The sequence below is a fragment of the Colletotrichum scovillei genome (assembly GCF_011075155.1).
Source record: "Colletotrichum scovillei strain TJNH1 chromosome Unknown Contig00004, whole genome shotgun sequence".
Classification (NCBI taxonomy): domain Eukaryota; kingdom Fungi; phylum Ascomycota; class Sordariomycetes; order Glomerellales; family Glomerellaceae; genus Colletotrichum; species Colletotrichum scovillei.
This window is the reverse complement of record NW_023336262.1, coordinates 466,334-482,965: the sequence shown is the minus strand read 5'-3', so window position 1 is coordinate 482,965 and position 16,632 is coordinate 466,334. Positions and strand designations below refer to the sequence as shown.

At 50.4% G+C, this 16,632-nt stretch overlaps 4 protein-coding genes across 4 annotated transcripts; 2 read left to right on the top strand and 2 right to left on the bottom strand.

The window, feature by feature from the left end:
* Positions 1 to 4,256: 4,256 nt before the first annotated feature.
* HER10_EVM0007837 (uncharacterized protein) lies at positions 4,257 to 5,972 on the top strand (the record flags this gene model as incomplete). The annotated part of the gene is made up of 1 exon (XM_035477380.1): positions 4,257 to 5,972. One exon carries the CDS (start codon positions 4,257 to 4,259, stop codon positions 5,970 to 5,972), a length of 1,716 nt encoding a protein of 571 aa, XP_035335114.1.
* A 679-nt stretch (positions 5,973 to 6,651) lies between these two features.
* HER10_EVM0008674 (F-box domain-containing protein) lies at positions 6,652 to 8,157 on the top strand. Its single transcript, XM_035478187.1, has one exon. It carries the CDS (start codon positions 6,731 to 6,733, stop codon positions 7,994 to 7,996), a length of 1,266 nt encoding a protein of 421 aa, XP_035335181.1. The 5' UTR covers positions 6,652 to 6,730; the 3' UTR covers positions 7,997 to 8,157.
* A 352-nt stretch (positions 8,158 to 8,509) lies between these two features.
* HER10_EVM0008797 (L-ornithine-N5-monooxygenase) lies at positions 8,510 to 10,586 on the bottom strand (the record flags this gene model as incomplete). Its single annotated transcript, XM_035478306.1, has 7 exons — positions 8,510 to 8,709; positions 8,768 to 8,869; positions 8,927 to 9,228; positions 9,291 to 9,418; positions 9,475 to 9,806; positions 9,896 to 10,090; positions 10,160 to 10,586. The coding sequence occupies 7 exons, from the start codon at positions 10,584 to 10,586 to the stop codon at positions 8,510 to 8,512; spliced, it is 1,686 nt and encodes a 561-aa protein (XP_035335189.1).
* A 2,775-nt stretch (positions 10,587 to 13,361) lies between these two features.
* HER10_EVM0011452 (uncharacterized protein) lies at positions 13,362 to 14,129 on the bottom strand (the record flags this gene model as incomplete). The annotated part of the gene is made up of 2 exons (XM_035480885.1): positions 13,362 to 13,773; positions 13,840 to 14,129. The coding sequence occupies 2 exons, from the start codon at positions 14,127 to 14,129 to the stop codon at positions 13,362 to 13,364; spliced, it is 702 nt and encodes a 233-aa protein (XP_035335374.1).
* Between the last annotated feature and the right edge of the window lie 2,503 nt (positions 14,130 to 16,632).

Here is a 16,632-nt window from a genome sequence, read left to right as displayed (position 1 = left end):
AGCACAACAGATACAACGTCCTGTTCAAATTTCTTTGTGCGTAGAAAACTTTTTTTCCTGCGTCGGAGAAAAAACAAAACAGCAACAACAACAATAATCACAGCTGAGGCGCTGCAGTGTCTGAGATGTTCCCACTTGGTAGATCGAACGTAGGGAGAAGGTGAGTACACAGACCTGACAGAGCTTTTTTTCTTGGGACTCGGGAGGGGGCATCAGCTTCACATTTGCACATTTCGCACACTATGTCAGTCGAGACATTGGCGCATCGGGGCTTCCTGAAAGTGCCTCGAAGAAGAGCGAGGCGTGAAGTGAGTCTCCCACCCCTCGTGTTGGTGAAGAAAGGAAGGGAGAACGACCTCATGCAGTTGGTCGTCATTTTGGCGTTGCTGCGGCCTCGCAATGTTTCCCCTCCTTGTTGAGAAAAGAACCTACTTAAGCGAGAGCTCGATGCAGCAGTCCAATCCCAGAAGAGTTACATAACAATAACCGGTGCATTCCCAGAGGTCTGGCTGACCCCCCGGCCAGGAGGATGCGCACATAATATCCAGATTGCAGAAGAAAAAGCAATTATCCAGGAGATCCGAGTGTCCTCCCAGAGGTTCAAGGGCATCCAACAAGCAACGAGAACTGCGAGGCTCAGACAATGATGCCAGGTTTCGTGTACAATGAGGCGTTCACGGACGCGTGCGATGGAAAATTCGTGGGAGCTGAGCTCGTGGTATGGCGCGCGCCTCACGTTATCCATCATTCTCTTTTTTCTCCCATTGCTTTTTTTCGTCTTCCTCTTCCTCACAGATCTACTTCCCCGATACCCCTGTTCGTTGGGCAAAGCCTCCAAGATCCGGCAGGATCCCTTTCTCGATCTGCGTTCAGGTGCCGAGGGATGGCCCCTTCACCCCCTGCCATGCATATATGATTGGTGTGTGTAACAATAGATGCTGGACGAAAACAACATCGGGTGACTGGAACTTATGAAAAGCAAGAAATCGGAGCCTCGCGATGCACCCTGCCGTGGTTTGAGATCATGTAAGTGCCCGCGAGTCCTTTTGCGAGTGCGAGGATGATGAACCAACTGTTGTTGGGGTATTGCCGCTCAGACCATCATCGGCATTTAAGATGAGTGTGACTGAGTGGTCATGAGCGACTGTGAATAATTTCTATCAGATGTGATTCAATGGTGCTTTCTTTTTGACAGATGCCCCCGCATGTCCTTGTGGGACTCTTGAATAATTAACTTGTCATCCATGGCACAGAGATCGGGAATCTCTCGCTTCGACTTTGCGCAATCGCTTACCCATTCCGTGGTAGTGGTTCCTTTTGTGAGACATATGAGTGATCGCTGAACAGGATTTTTCCCATCCTCTGATGAGATAACTATGAGCCCGTGAGCCCCAAGGGAGGGCCGCGTCAAGGGTCCCGGTAATGCTGGGCGACGGGGAACAGCATTCCGTCTGAGACTTTGCTTCCCGAATCGTCTTCAATAGCTCGATTCAGGCATGAGAGAATCGCCTGAAAAGAATGATGCCCGATCTCGGTTGCCCTGCCTTTTGCTGATCTCGTATTTTGACACACAGCTTCCAAATTCTTGGGAAAGGGATGACGCCTGTCTTGTCCAATGACATACTGTCAGGGTTCCGATTCCATGGTTTGTGAATTTTACTTTCCACTGACGGGCGGCTGCAGATTACTCGATCTGAATTTTCCGAAAGCATATCGTCGGTGGTTGATGCAAGGGACTGGAGCGTGACGGGGAGCCGCAGCCGCCCTCCCGTCGTCCGGTAGAGACTCGGCCACGGGACGGCAGCACCCGAGTGGATTGTGATTGTGGGCCGAAAGAGTATCATTGAGGTCTCGGTATGATAGTTTTAGTAATAAGAGAAGCAGATTTGACTATTAATCATTTGCCCCAGGGTAACCATCGTCCCCATACCATAAAAATGTGAGACAAGAGGTTGTAAACCCTACAGGACGCACAACCAGACTTGGTCAAATTGCTATCAATACAAGCAACCTCACTCCCATCCATCATCAAGTAAGTCAAGATGATTTTCTTCTCCAGTCATCACTGCAACCGGATCGCTTACGCAGTCCATACAAATCTAACCACGAATGATGGCATTATGCAAAACGGTAGATGGGTAGATCATTGTGTTCAAACGGCTCTTTTTGCAGCCTGAGAAGGCCTTCGAGAGGGGAAGATGCTGAAAGTGCCTTGTTTATATTAAGGTAAGTCGTGGAAAACCGGGCTTGGAAAACCCAAAGACCTCGGATGGACCTTGCATTTACTTTCATGTGTCTACGAATGTCATCGATTAGTTTTGCCTATTTCCTTTCATTCTTGAAGAATGGCTTTGGATTTATGTATCTACCAAATCTTATGCTGATTCTTTGTCGAAAGAACCGGCGGGCAACCCCCCTTGCTACTTCCAGTGAGACAACACGGAAGCCTTTAATTGTTTTTATGGCCCGAAGCTGGAAGATTGAAGGAGCTTAGAGATCGTCGTTATGTACGGAATCTATAGTGAAACTTTTTCAAAGTTCAGAAGTAGCAATCGGAACTTAAAGAAACATTTCGCCCATTCCATGCTCTTTCAGCTTAGGCTGCCCCTTTCTACGGAGGCTGAAGGCAGGCGACGCCATCTTTCATTTCAGTTTCCAAAGTTTGCAAGACAATTTGGTAGAGTTTGTTGAGGGCCATCGAGGAATTGGTTCAAGCACACGATTCGGGGGTCACGTTGTTTGAGTGTCAGTGGTTTCTCGATCCTTCAAGTGTTCTCTTCTCGTATTGGGGTACACATTTCGGCCCTGTTCAGTTCAGACAAAGGCTAAGACGGATAAGCCATCGCTCTGAACGGCCTGAAGCCTCCTGCGAGTGGCACTATTGCAGGGCCCTGAGGAAAGATGTTTTAGTAACACGTGATAGTCTTCGTCGCTTCTGGTTCCATCTCGAAGCCCACTCGGATTGAGTTCACTCTACAAGACTGGGGCTTATGCGTGTAAACGATGTCGGTCTAGGAGGGGCTTCAGTGTGTTGTTGACATAACTCCTTCCACTTTTACTCATAAGTCGGCTTGACTGAAGCGCAAGATTAAGCCGATACATCCCGAATCCTCGAGATTGTGAGTAGGTACTTTGATCTGATGGAGATTGAGACTTATCGCCTCCCAGAACCTCACAATTTCTGCTTTCCATACAGTCCTCAGCTGTCTCTCTAAGCTACCTAGTACGTAGAACAAGGCAATCCAAGAACTAAGGCATGGTCTGCACGATCAGCAAGTTTTGAAGTGTTTTTGCGCCTTCCATCTGTTTCCGCCAGCCCTCTTGCCTAAGGTATCTTAGTCTCTGGACAAACTCGACCTTACGTAGGCTTTCAGAGCATTCTGCCCCTTTTGACCTTCAGCTTCGCCTTCATCTTCATTACGAACCTCCAGTCTCGACCTTATTTCGTAATTCCCCAAAGAAGCTGGATTTTTGACCTTTTTGATAAGAGCCTTATATATTTAATGTTAAATCAGTGAGACTTCACTCCATTCCTGTGAGTACCGAGCCTCTGCTCCCTTAGCTTTGATAAGAATTTCAGAAACGTGCCATCTGACCTCTGAATTCTTGAGATCTTAACTCTGTTGTAACGTACTAAGGTGGTCAATTCCCCAGGCAGCCCACTGTTTAGACTACAATAATCAAGGCCCCCAGCCTTTCAGCTGTCCTTCACATTCTCAACTTCACCTTTCGTCCTTGTCCAGGCAGTTAACTCAACCACCTTTTAACTCCGTCACGTGGCCGACGACCTGCACCTTCCTTCCTACCTCCATACCTGCCTCCTTCCACCTGCCTGCTGCCTCGAACCGCCCTTCAACCGCCTTGGAACCGCCCATCCTCCCATTCTTCATCATAAAACGTCCCCCCTTCATCCCGCAATCAGGTCAATTTTTTCTCCTTCCTCCATCCAACTCAAGGACAACCAATATTTTGCCTGAAACAATTATCTTGTTGCTTCCTTTGCTCATCCAGTCTTTGAACTCTGTCACCAATCAGATCAAAAGACTGCCTGTCATCTTGCGGAGTAAACTGCCGTCAACAAACTGCACGCAGAACCTACAACGGTTACTTTTGCTGTTCAAGACATATACCTTCGTTACGTCGGTCCCTAGTAAGTCTCTTCAACTAGAAAGCAGGCTTCTTCCCGGTACAGTTTCAAGCTAACCACACGCGCAGTAACTTACCTCAACTACCGTCGACAACTTATCAACTTCACGATGGCTGGTTTCGATCTTCTCGCTGGATCTCCCGAGCACACTGCTGCTGCTTACCAGGCTTTGATCAATGCTCCCCACAATATTCGAACGCACGCCAACGCTGCCGGAGGCAACGAGGATCAAGCTATTCTTTCCAGCTCTGTCTATTGCCCGGGTATTGCCCGGGATACTCATCAGAACATGACCAACCATCAGAATGGGAGCAACAACTTCAACCACAGATTGGTCATGGATCCTGCGATTGAAGCGACTTTGCTCCAAAGCATGGCCCGGATTGATCTCGCCCATGCCCATGCCATTCGGACAGATAGCCATCGCACCATCGTTGGAAGCGCCCACGTTCACCCTCGAGTTGGCTCATCGTCCAGCCATGGGTCTTCAAGCACCGATCGGCTTTCCATCTCGTCCGGCGCTCGCCAAGGTCCAGTCTGCTACAACGCCACCGGCTATAAAGCTGGCGAGAATACTGGAATCGATAAGGGCAAGGGCAGCGAAAAGACCAACTCCTCTCCACCCACTACTATCTCTCCCGATTCCACTTCTGCGAACGACGGCGGCTCCAACACCATGTCTCAAGGCCAGAAGCTCAATGCGCCAGATGGAACTCCCGAGAAAGCCCCTGGCTGGGTTTTGCCTCGTTTTCGCGGCCAAGCCTTGCCTGTTCGAGAGCCCGTGAATGCTGGTGCTCAAAACAACTTCCCAGGCGGCCCTCGTGCAAATTTGGCTGGTCAGGTGCAGCCACAGTCGCGGCAATCTGCCTCCGAGCCAAGTCGCAACCGGATTTTCATCCCTCAGCCAGGTGTTGGGATGCCTTCAACCCACCGCAATGGCACGAAGCCCATGAACGGCCAAGCTCCAATCGGCACAGGTCGTTGGGACCCTCACCCCCTGAGGGAGTTGCTCACTCCTCAAGCCACCTCTGTCTGGGCTCAGCATGAGCCTCGACCTGCGGTTGCTCAGAAGGGCTTCCAATCTTACGCTCCAGTCGGCGAGTTTCGGCCAATGAACGCCGTCACTCGAACATTCTTCCGCCCTGAGTGCGATCCTCAGAAGGATCTCAAGATGGCCCAGGGTGTCTCGGCTAACTACAAGGGCGATGCTTTGAACCCGCGCAACCTTTCGGATGACATTCCAGAGTGCAAGAATGTCTCCTTCTTCTTGACCAACCTCCCAGCGGACGTCACCTACAGCCAGCTTCTGGGTCAAATTCGCGGCATGGGACGCGTCTGGGCCACTGTGATCAATCCTCCAGATGGTCATGAGCATTTCACCTCGGCCGCCAAGTTGGTGTTCTTCGAGCTGTCCGCGGCTCAGCGCTTCTACGCTCACTGTAGAAACCCGGCCCGTCGTCTCATCATCAGTAGCTACGCCGTCAAGATTGTTCGCAACCGGGTTCGAAAGGCTGAGGAGGATGTCGGCGGCTACCACTCTCGTGTTCTCATCGTTACCGGCGAGTTGTCCTTTGTCAATAAGGACACTCTGCTGCGTTACTTCCGCATGAAGCTCGATTTCGACACCGAGGATGTCATCGCCCATGTTCAAGACCCTCAGACTGGAATGGGAGAGCTTGAAATCCGGTTCGCCTGCTATCGAAACCAGTCCGAGTCTGCTCGTCAAGCGCTGAGTAAGGAGTATCCTCCCGGTGCCACCCTTCCTGATGGCAGAATGTCTCCAATTTGGGAGCTCAGATACGGCGTCGACCCTTGCTCAGTCTGAGAGCGTGAACCAGGCATGATCTCGACTCAGTGCAGAAATTTTCGCTATGGTGGCTCATAAGTAGTCACTCAAGGCAAAAAGCACAGATCGGATGGACTGGAAGTGGAAATGGATTCACTTACACTGGTCTTGGAAGGGAAAAGTTCTGGAGTCTGAGTTTGTTTTGTGACGAGATACCCAGGCGTTCGTTTTGGCTTTTCTGCTGGGCATATTGAACCATCGCCGACTTTGGTCGATAGTGGTGTTGGGACAAAGGCCTGCCAGATAATATTTGCTTTGGTAGTTCTTCAGATAGTGATAGGATGAGGCTTTCAGGATGGACACAGATACACGGATAGTCGCGGGAGCCCTCCGACAATGAACTGTTTTTTTGATTTCGCGCATTACCCTCAGTTCGTCTTCCACTTATACATCAGAATATTCATTTCGAAAATTGCTCTTCTAAGTTATCACGAATCCTCGGATGTTGCATCTTGATCGCGCCTTCCAGAAGGAAGGATATTTGATGATGACATAAGCGTAGATTCTGCGAATGGTCTGGGGAAGGGATAAGACCCTCTGCTCTTTCCTCTTGGAGGTACAAAAGTGGTCTGTGCGCAGGGTTCTTTACCCATCCAATTGGACAGGCTCGGTGTGACGCAACCCCCACACCTTCCTTCGTACTCGGTGGTGGCGGCATCGAATACTCACCCTCAACTTACCTCCATCACTTGAAAAGAGAAAGAGACCAGAGCTTGAGGCTCACGGGAATCTCACCGATGATGAAGGAAACTGATGAGATCGCAGAAGCTTCATCGAAGGGACCCAAGTCGTCTCTCAAGCAGAAGGCTATTTCCTCCACAAAAGTCAACCCTGCTAAAGCAACTCTGGGCGCAAAAAGTTCACCACAACCAACGATGGCAGCAACTACGGCAGAAGGGCCAGTCGTCAACGATTCAATTTTCACAGTCATCAACAGTGATGGCACAACTTCTTACTACACAAGCACCGGCAAGCTGATCAACGGCGAGATTTCAAGACCCACCGAAGCCACAAAGGAAGTCACAGATAGCGACCGTGTCACTGCAAAGGGCGCGCTCAATCTACGCTCAAAGAAGACCGAGAGAATGAAGCGAAAACTTGAGAAGAAGACTGCAAAGTCCTCAGCTCGCCGGACAACTCAACTCCTCGACCTTCCCAATGAGACTCTCGTCGACATTATCAGCAACATGCTTCCCAGCGAGGTTTTGAAGACTGCCCAGACCTGCAAGACACTCCGCAAGCTCATCCAACACAACGAGAAGCTTCTCTCGCGCAAAATCATCTCTCAACGATACCCTGTTCTTTCCAAGTGCTTCCGACTCCCTGTCACACTTGACGAGATCGACCCAGAACTTCACCCAGTCCTCAAGAATGACGCCAGAATCGACATGCTCGGCATCCACCGGCGATACGTCCACATCCCTCAACCGGAGCCCTACGTCTTATGCACCTGCCTCACCTGCGTCTTACGCTGGCAGGCCTGCTGTATCATTGTCGACTTCAACAAGTGGCGCCCCAACCTCGACTCTGGGGTTCCCATTACCATCATGCGCCGGGGCCAAGACGCTTCGTGGAACATGGTCTGGAAAGACAGAATCACAGACATCGTTCTCCACGCCATCCGCTCTCCGCTCGCCTACGCTCATCTACTCGAGGTCCATCTCAACAACACCTGTGCCGCGATCAAGAGACAGAGAGCGAACAAGGGTAACCGCCGTCGGCACTTCGCGATGTCCGAGGCCGACGCGGAGTCCCTCACAGACGCCTTCTTGGAGGGGAACGGTCCGCCTACCATCGATCTTCCCTACTCGCGGGATAACTATTACATGCTCGAGGCGTACATGCCCGCAAGAACCTGGCTCAAAGACGAAGAGAAGTGGGTCTATATCCCGGCGGACTTTCACGATAGAGACCTCGATTGGGTCGCGAAGCGATGGGGTCCGGAATGGGGCGTCACACATAATCGGGACAGGCCTAACGAGCAGATGATGGGACCGGCTTAGAAGGCTAAAAGGAACCTTGATTCTTACCGTACACATGCCATGTGCCACGCTCGTCATCATCCGACGGACTATGACGGCCCGCTGATTCCTGAGTCAGAGATGTGCAAGACCAGCTTGGCCCACCCAGGAGGCAGATTAGAGGAGGTTTTCATTTGCCATAGCCCTGATTTAGAAGCAGTCTCGAAGGTTTTGGGCGGTTGTGAGGGTGGATTGTGGTATGAGGGGAGGGCACTGACTTTTTGGTACCACGGACTACCTTGCCTAATGGGAAGCGGGCAGTGATTCGGAGCTCCTAGAAGGGAGGTCCCATTTGTCACACGACTTCACATGAGCCACGAAGATAATGGTCACTACGAGTACAATGGACTTCATTGAGAAAAAGAAATCGGGCTACTGAATAACCTTGTCGTTCGTGTCTCCTTCGGACCCTCCTTGCTGTCTTCTTGACCTCCCTCACTATGAACAAAGACTCATCAAGAGCACGCAAAACCTTGGCTCCTCTCTTCCTTAGCTTCACACCCGAGTCTCGGGCCTCTTCGTAAAAACACAATCCAACTTTGCGGGCTTAATAATCAGCTGGAATTTGGCTTCTTCCTCAAACGTCTTGCCGTCTTCTCCAGAGGCGAATTCAAAGTCATAGTTCCAGAGAGTATAGGCGATGGTGAGCCGCAGAACGTTCCAAGCCAGACGCCGCCCCACACAGTCATACCGACCTGGATATCAAATTGTCAGCTAGTCATTCTTCGGATGATATACGCGAGATCCGTTTACCGTAACTAAAGGGCAAGAAGGCCCTGCGGTCAATGATCAACTCGGGCCGCGTCGTCCAGCGCTCAGGAATGAACTCATTAGGGTACCTCCAGTACTTGTGGCCTGTGGGGATCATCAGTCTTACAAATTTGTCCACCTCACGCGAACTTCTGGACTTACTTCGATGATAGCAGTGGATTGGAGTACACAACGTCACGTCTCCAGGGATGTAGGTCCCATCAATCGTCACACCCTCCGGCGGAGCCATTCTGGGCCCGTTGATCGGCGCCGGCGCATACATGCGCAGAGTCTCGGTGATGACGGCTTCGAGCAGCTCGAGCTTATTGAGGTCCGTTACAGCAAACTCCCCTTCAAGAGTCTTGCAGTGCATAGGCGCAATCTCGTCGTAAAGACGCTGACGGAGTCTGGCGTCGCGGGCGATGTAGTAGAAAGCGTAGCCTAGGGTGCAAGATATTGTATCCCTGACTCTTGGTTAGCAGGTGAGTTTCTCCAAGCAAAAGTTCCTGTAGGTACATGTACGTACGTCGCTCCGATAAGGATGGCTTGAGAGTCTGAATACATGATGTTGACATTGAAGAAGGACTTTGGCTTCTCAGACTTGTAGTCGTCGAGGAAGTACTTCAGCATATCGTGAGACTCATCAGAATCAACCTGTTCAATTATCAGCTATACTTCACCATAATACCTCTAAGTAAGTCTCAACTTACGGCAATTCTCTCATCCACAAGCCGGACCCCCAAATCCTCAAACTCCTTTTGCATACCCATCCGCGGCAGCTTCGCCAGAAACACGAGGGGCCAAGGCGTCTGCCCCAGTCGAGAGCCCAACTTGAACGTGGTCTCGATGAGGTCGAGCATCCTATCCTCTCTGCCGTCTCGGACGGTGCCGAAATCTCGGCCGTAGCCTACGCGACCCATATTGTCAAAGGGGATGAGTTTAGCGTAGTGCGAGGCGTTGATGGGCTTTCCTTGGACTTCTTCAAGACGAGATAGCCAGGTCCGGAGGACGGTGCGGGTTTCTTCTTCGTATCTTTCGAGAGCTAGAGGAGTATTAGCATATGCGACCTGTACTTGGACAGACTCTGTGAAGATTTCAGGCCTAGTGGAATGAGAGGGGGTGCGGCGTTACCTTTGCTTCCTAAAGCTTGGTCCCAAACTTTACGTCTGTCACGGTGTACCTCGTTATGCGAAAGAGAATCCAAGTTCAACTCGCCCTTTGTCCTCAAGGCGTCGTAGAATCCGGTATTGCGCTTGGTGCACTTTGTCTGTGGTCCGTGGATCTTAGTGATAGCGTCTAGGTTGACGATGGAGATGTCGTTGGGGCCTGGGGTCTTATTAGCTGGTACTCAGTCTCCATAACCACCAGCGCTCGCTCAAGTTGTTGGATCCTTACCCACGCGCACAAAGTCTCCGTGCTTCTCGTGCATCTCGAGATATCTTTCATGCAATTTCCAATCTCTGTTGAGCCACATGATGTACGGCTTCATCATCTTGGCCGGAACAGGACCGGGGAACCGGCGCAGAGGGTGGAAGATTAAGCGGTATACCACGATACTGGTAAACAGACCCGCGAAGTAAGAGCTGGATATCGCAAGATGGGCCGTTGTACCCTTTGCGAATCCCAGACTTGTGACGGACTTGATGAAGAGAAGCATCAGTGTGACGCCGTGGACGACCAAGATATTGAAGACTTCCATGCTCCTGTGCCCTCGGATGAAGTAGCCCCAGTGTGCCAGGAGACCAGCTCCCGCCGCCAGCGCACAGGATAAGCCAATCCCAGTGCCCAGTGTGATGCTCAGTGTAGATAAAATGTCTTCCATAGTGGCGTGTTTTGACGAGTCGCTATTGTTTGCGCCTTACTTATCAACATGCCGATCTGTGAGGTGTTCAGGGCGGTGGAGCTTAAGTATATCGTCCGCCTAAGCTTTCCCCTCGGGTGCCGAGGCCAGGTTACTTCGACCGTGCAGTGTCCAGACCATCTGATACACCAGTAGCAGTTCCGTCTGGGGAGACTTTGGGGTAATGGCCGAAGAATGCTCTCATGGGGCAGCCCTGTAATATGTGCAAAAGTTCGACCGGCGGCCCGTCGGATCCCAATAACTAAAGGGACCCAAGGCACTTTTGGAGAAATTAGATGCTGCTACTTGGTTGAATCCCTTGTTTCTAGCACGAACTGAAGAGTTGCGTAGTATAACTTCCCCGCATCACTACCACATATGATGCTGTAGAGAACTAGAAATTGCGACGACTGAACGGGATCTAGATTCCGAGAGAAGGGATTAGGCTCTCGCACTTCCAAGGGGTGGGATGTTGAGAAATGAAAGGGATCTCTCATGATCTTTTGTTCATGCAGTGTCGTCCGGAGTACTGACAATTCTCTCTTTCGCCTTGAGGCCTGCCCTCGTGCTACATGAGATACAGCACGACAAGCGATACCCGCGATAGAGTGGGCATGCGGAAACGATGTGTACGCGGCGAGGCATGTGATTGGGCTCTAAGTACTGTGGCTCTCTCTGGATCTTCGAATTTTCCACTAAATGTATTTCACAACACATCACCATCTTCTAATTAAGGTCGCAATTTTGTGTGTGATCTCGATAGCGATAGTGCACCTTGACCTTGAGGCACGCGTTAACCTACGGCTATGTGTTCTGGGTGTGTACGTTACCAACGGCCCGTCGGAATAATCAAAGAGTAACTTGGGTATTTTCAAGAAAGGCAAACAGTCATCCCATGCGAGTGCGAACTGATCAAACATGCAAGTGGTTTTTGGTGTAATGACGTAAGGTAATGTGTCTTTGATATATGCCGATTACTAATCTGAATATCGAAACCTTGAAGCTTTGAATCTTTGAAACGCCTGTGCCCTCGAAATCATGTTCCCGCCGTGGTATACAATTCTAAACGCGTGCAAATCATTCCGTAAAAATCATCATAAATCACCCTCGAGTCTACCAGCGACCACCGCGGCCTCCCCATCCTCCACCCCTGCCGCCGCCGCCGTATCCATGCCTGCCGGGTCCGCCAAAGCCGCCACCGCCGAAGCCGGGTCGGGGACCGCATGGTCTAGGTCCACCCATCATGCCGCCGCCGTGGTGGCCGTGGTGGTGGGTCTGCACGATAACAGGGCGGGGGCCGTAGCCAGGACCGCCGTAGCCACCTCCGTATCCTCTGCGTCTCGACAGGCCGAAGCACATCTTGTGTTGTTTGTAAAGGTAGGCTGAAGGTAGTTGAGCTTGTAGCCTTGTAGGTTGTGAAGATTTCGTTGACTTTAGGTCTGTCGCAGGTAATTTGATTGTGCGACTTTACAGTAGTTGATTGTTGCTTTGCCAACTGGTAGATTGAGTGTTTGTTGGAAGTTTGTGAGTTTGGATTTGGTGCTCAATGAGAGGCTTAAGTGTTCTTGTAGTTGTGGTTTGATGTGATGATGAATATGATAATGAGTTTTGATGAAGGGGAGAATCATTCCACTTTATAGATCGCCTGCTTGATGCATCCATCTGCCCAGCATAGTGCTGCCAGACCCTTCGTGCGTCATTTTGTCCCGACCGGAGAACGCTAAGTTGCCAATGCCCCAAGTCGACACTAGGATAATGGAAGCAACTTGGCTCATGTCACCATGTCATGAGGGGCCGCGCAATCGGTCTCCGCACGGAAGACAGCGAAAAACCTAGTCCCACGTCACTGAGAACGCCGCAACCAGCGCCCCCAAGTCGCTAAACGGCTCGAGCGGCCGAAGGCGAAGCCTTAAAAGAGTCAAGGTCCATCCCAGACAACGTGATTGTGGCTTTTGGGTGCTGAGCCACAATGCCTTGTGCTGTTGCTGCTGGACCTCGGACAATGCCGAGCCACACCGAAGGGCCCCGTTGAAGAACCCCGAGGTGCCGCCACATTCCGATACATTGGTGCGGACCCGAGCGTCTTCGAAGAGTGACCAATCGGGGCGCCGTTGGTATTCGGGGCCGGATGGCCGGCATGGTTTGGCGCCGCATTTGGTGTGCCAAGTTCGCCGATTCGGCTTGGTGTCTTGGCTATCGTCTGTTCTTGGGTTTTCTTCAGCTGCTATGTGTTGAGTTGGTCCCTTTTTAGGGGGTTTGCTGATTAAAGGTTGCTGAGAAGTCACTCGAGTCGAGTCGAGTCGTCCAATGCCTTGGTTTCCCTTCGAACGTCATTCTGGAGCTGTGTCTGTTGACTCAGAAGTTCTAGAACGTAGTCTCAAGACTTGTGGGGTGGCGGGATCGTCACTGGGCCACAAGCAATGCTTGGATGCACTCTCGTACCTTGTTCGCCCATCTAGCCAGGCAGGAACATCTGATCAACCGTCGCAAATTAGCCGATGGGTCAAGTTGAATTAATTATGATATGAGAATAGTCTAATCGCGTCATTGTAAGGCTTTAGATGTGGAATAGACTTGGATACCATTCTGAAGCTGGAGCATGAGCTGAGAAAGATTGCCGAAAAGATAGGAACGCATGCCTGAGCCAGGATGAGGGGTGTGCATCAATTAGATTCAATGTTCATTGCATTATTATTACCGCTCACCGCATGCCTTCCTCTTCATCCACTATTTACATTTCTTCGAGGTTTGTGTGGTTCATGATTTCGAGACTTGTAAGCCGCCTTGAACACACTGAACGACGCCTACCAACGCTCCGAGCACCAAAACCAGGATCGCCAACCAGAAAGTGCACCAAATGACCCTGTTCCGCCGGTCATACCACCATTGAGTCAGCGTACGAGGAGTAGCATCATCATACGCCTGCTTGAGGACAACCAATCGGTTCCTCCAGAAGTTGAACCTCTCGATCCTTCGGGCTTCCGCATGAAGTGTTCCGCTTGCGCCAAGTCTCCAATCAGCTGGAAGACACGGTTGTTTGGACAGCAGCTTTTGAAGCCATGACGATCGACGACGTTTGGAACGTCCCAAACCCCCAAATTCTGCCTCGGGGAATAGTAATTGCAACGTATCTTCAGTCTCCTTGAGAAATCCCTGTGGGTAGAACGAGCTGGTTTGGCATTCGCATCAATATGGATCTTTCCATCAGTTCTCTGCAAGGAGCTCCATTACTCGCCTTTGGTGGCATCGAAGAAATGAGACATGGTGGAATATCAAAACTCTCAAATCATTCTCGTCCTCAATCAGCAATAGGTGGTCGGCTAGATTGTCTGTTACTTCAATTTTGATGCCCCCAATTGTGAATAGACTCCACGCGTTGAAGCTCTTCGGGAAACGGATTCCTTCAATATTGAGATGAGGCAAATCCTCTAGATGAGCTCGTACGCAATCCTTCAAGGATCCAGAGCCCCAACGAAGGTAATGGTCAAGAAATTCCTCCCCTTCAACAGGGCCAAATCGAAGCATGAGCAGGAGGCGAAGAGTGAGATTGATAGTGGTATCCACTGCTTTTTGATCCAATACTCGACGCTGATTAGATTTCAAATAAGCATCTATCTGGCCTTTTGTGATCGTGTCTGTCTTCAGGAGATATCGAATGAGAGAGCTGAGCTCTGCGAGACTGTCGAGAGTTATGTAATGGCCATTGAAATATCCCGCAATCAAGCCCCACTGACGGTGACAGTAGTTCTTCTACGCCGATGTACCACAAGGACCTCTTGTGGGTGATCTGCCCAATTGACCGTGGACGTCGGGTTTCGGAGGGCTCCAGAGGAGACTGACAAGCTCTTCTGCGTCGGGTTCTCCAAATTCAATCATCGTAGAATAATGCAATCAGGGTCTACACAATGGATGAAGAAATATTGTACAACTGTTGGGTCATCCCTACCTGATATTATACTTAGGAGTTAGCAGCCAATTTTGGGCTTGGGAAAACCTTCCAAGCATCAAATGTCTGCGAATATGGGCGTTGATGCGACCACTAATGCCTGGTAGCCGCGATTAGAATGCACAGTCCTTTCAATCATGAGAATTTCCTCCCCGCACAATTGTGCGGCATGCATGGTCATAGCCAGTGATTACCCGCAGCCTCTACTATTGGGCGAATGCAAGAGCGTTGGCGGCCACCATGCGAGACAAACTATTGAGTCTTACCGAAACCCATGATTCTTTGGACGCCGCCTGAGAGTAGCGTTATTCTGTCGACCAATGAAGCTTCAAGAGGCCATAAAAATTGTTGCTCATTCCGCCTCACTTCTAAAGTACTAAGGTAGGATTTGCCAGGCAAATACTTGTCTGGTATTTTTACACTTCCATTCCGGCCCTTTCATCCCATTGCTCTCGCATTTATTAATCATATCAAACGTTGAGCTAACAATTCAAGCATCGTCACCAAACCTCTCAGCATTCCCTGAAATCATGCCACTATTTCGACGGTCCAGATGGAGAGATCCAGAACACTCTTGCGGCAGGGCCATCGTTAGCTCTACGCTTACACGCAAGAAAGCTTGGTACGCTGAAGGACCTGCACTCAGAAAGTACAAGGATGATATTGAAGCCATCGTTCACGATGTGTTCAAGAGCATTGGACTTGATCGCCCAGAGGTCTACTTTCGTTTATACATGATTGGTTCAACACCCAGAAGCTCTGAGCCGACGATAATGGTCTGTTGCATGAACAACACTATTAGATCTCGGGTCAAAGACGAACTGCGAGGTAGCCAAGCTCTTCAAGCTTTTCCGGAATTCCAGATCCACGGAATTCCACATCCTCTGGAACAACGAACCCCAGCACAAGCACTAGCGAGAACAAGCTCTCCCAGCATTCTCCCAGGAAGCTCAAATACAGAGTCCCTGTACGACAACGATATTTATTCTCAGTCAGCTTCCCTGAGAATAGGACGAAACCTACTGCGTTGCCGCCATACTGGAGAACTTGAATACTGGGCCACGGGTGGAATTTTCCTAGTAGTCAACGGCAACCACTATCAGTTGACTTCGGAGCATGAGTGTGATAGTCCCTCTGTGGAGGGGAAGATCGCACCACACCTCGACCTAGACACCGACACACTTTCCGTCAACGGAAGCGACGATGAAGATTATGGCCACTTCGATAATGAGGAGACATTGCAATCCAACTTTGATATTCTGAGCCAAGGAAGCATAACTCCTACATCTCGTTTCTCACGAAGCTCGATTTCACTTGCCCAATCCGCCGACTCTTACTGGGATGAAGACTTTGCGGGCAGTGAACTTGTCTTGAGTCACGACGATAGGAATTCACGTCCATTGAATGCCGATACCGCGTCTACCCCCGATAAGCTCAGGGTGCCTCTTCATACCAACCACGCATCACAGTTTCACAACACCTTAGATGGCCCGACTTATCAACAACCTCCAATTCGAATAGGCTTCATCGCCTTTCGGGCTAGTGAAGGTTCTCGTCATGAACTTGATTACGTCTTAGTTTCGACTCCTACACCCACGGCGTCTGAATTCTCTAACAGAGTTGTTGTACCCCACGGATACGGATACAGATGTGTCAACATTTGTGACGTGGCATCGGCCGATCTTGACACGAAGGAAGTCTTTCTGATAGGGGACGCCACTGTAGTCCGCAAAGGCTTCCTTGTACCTGGTAATACTCTGTTTCAGAACCCAAACTTCAACACAGTCCAAAGGCTCCAGATTGTGCAGCTTTATGAGGGAGAATTCACCCAGGGTGACTCCGGTACAGCTGTCATAGACCAACAATCGGGTGCCTTCTACGGCCACGTCATTAGAGGATGCCCAGGTAGCGGAACGGGCTACATTGTTCCAGCCGCCGAAACCTTCCATGATCTATCGTCTATGGGGTTATTTCCTAAACTAAAATTCGAGGACATAAGTGTTCAGAATCACAATCGACAGAATAACACACATCAGGCATTAGCACACGGCTTCAAGGCCAGAGTCACGATGAGAAACGCAT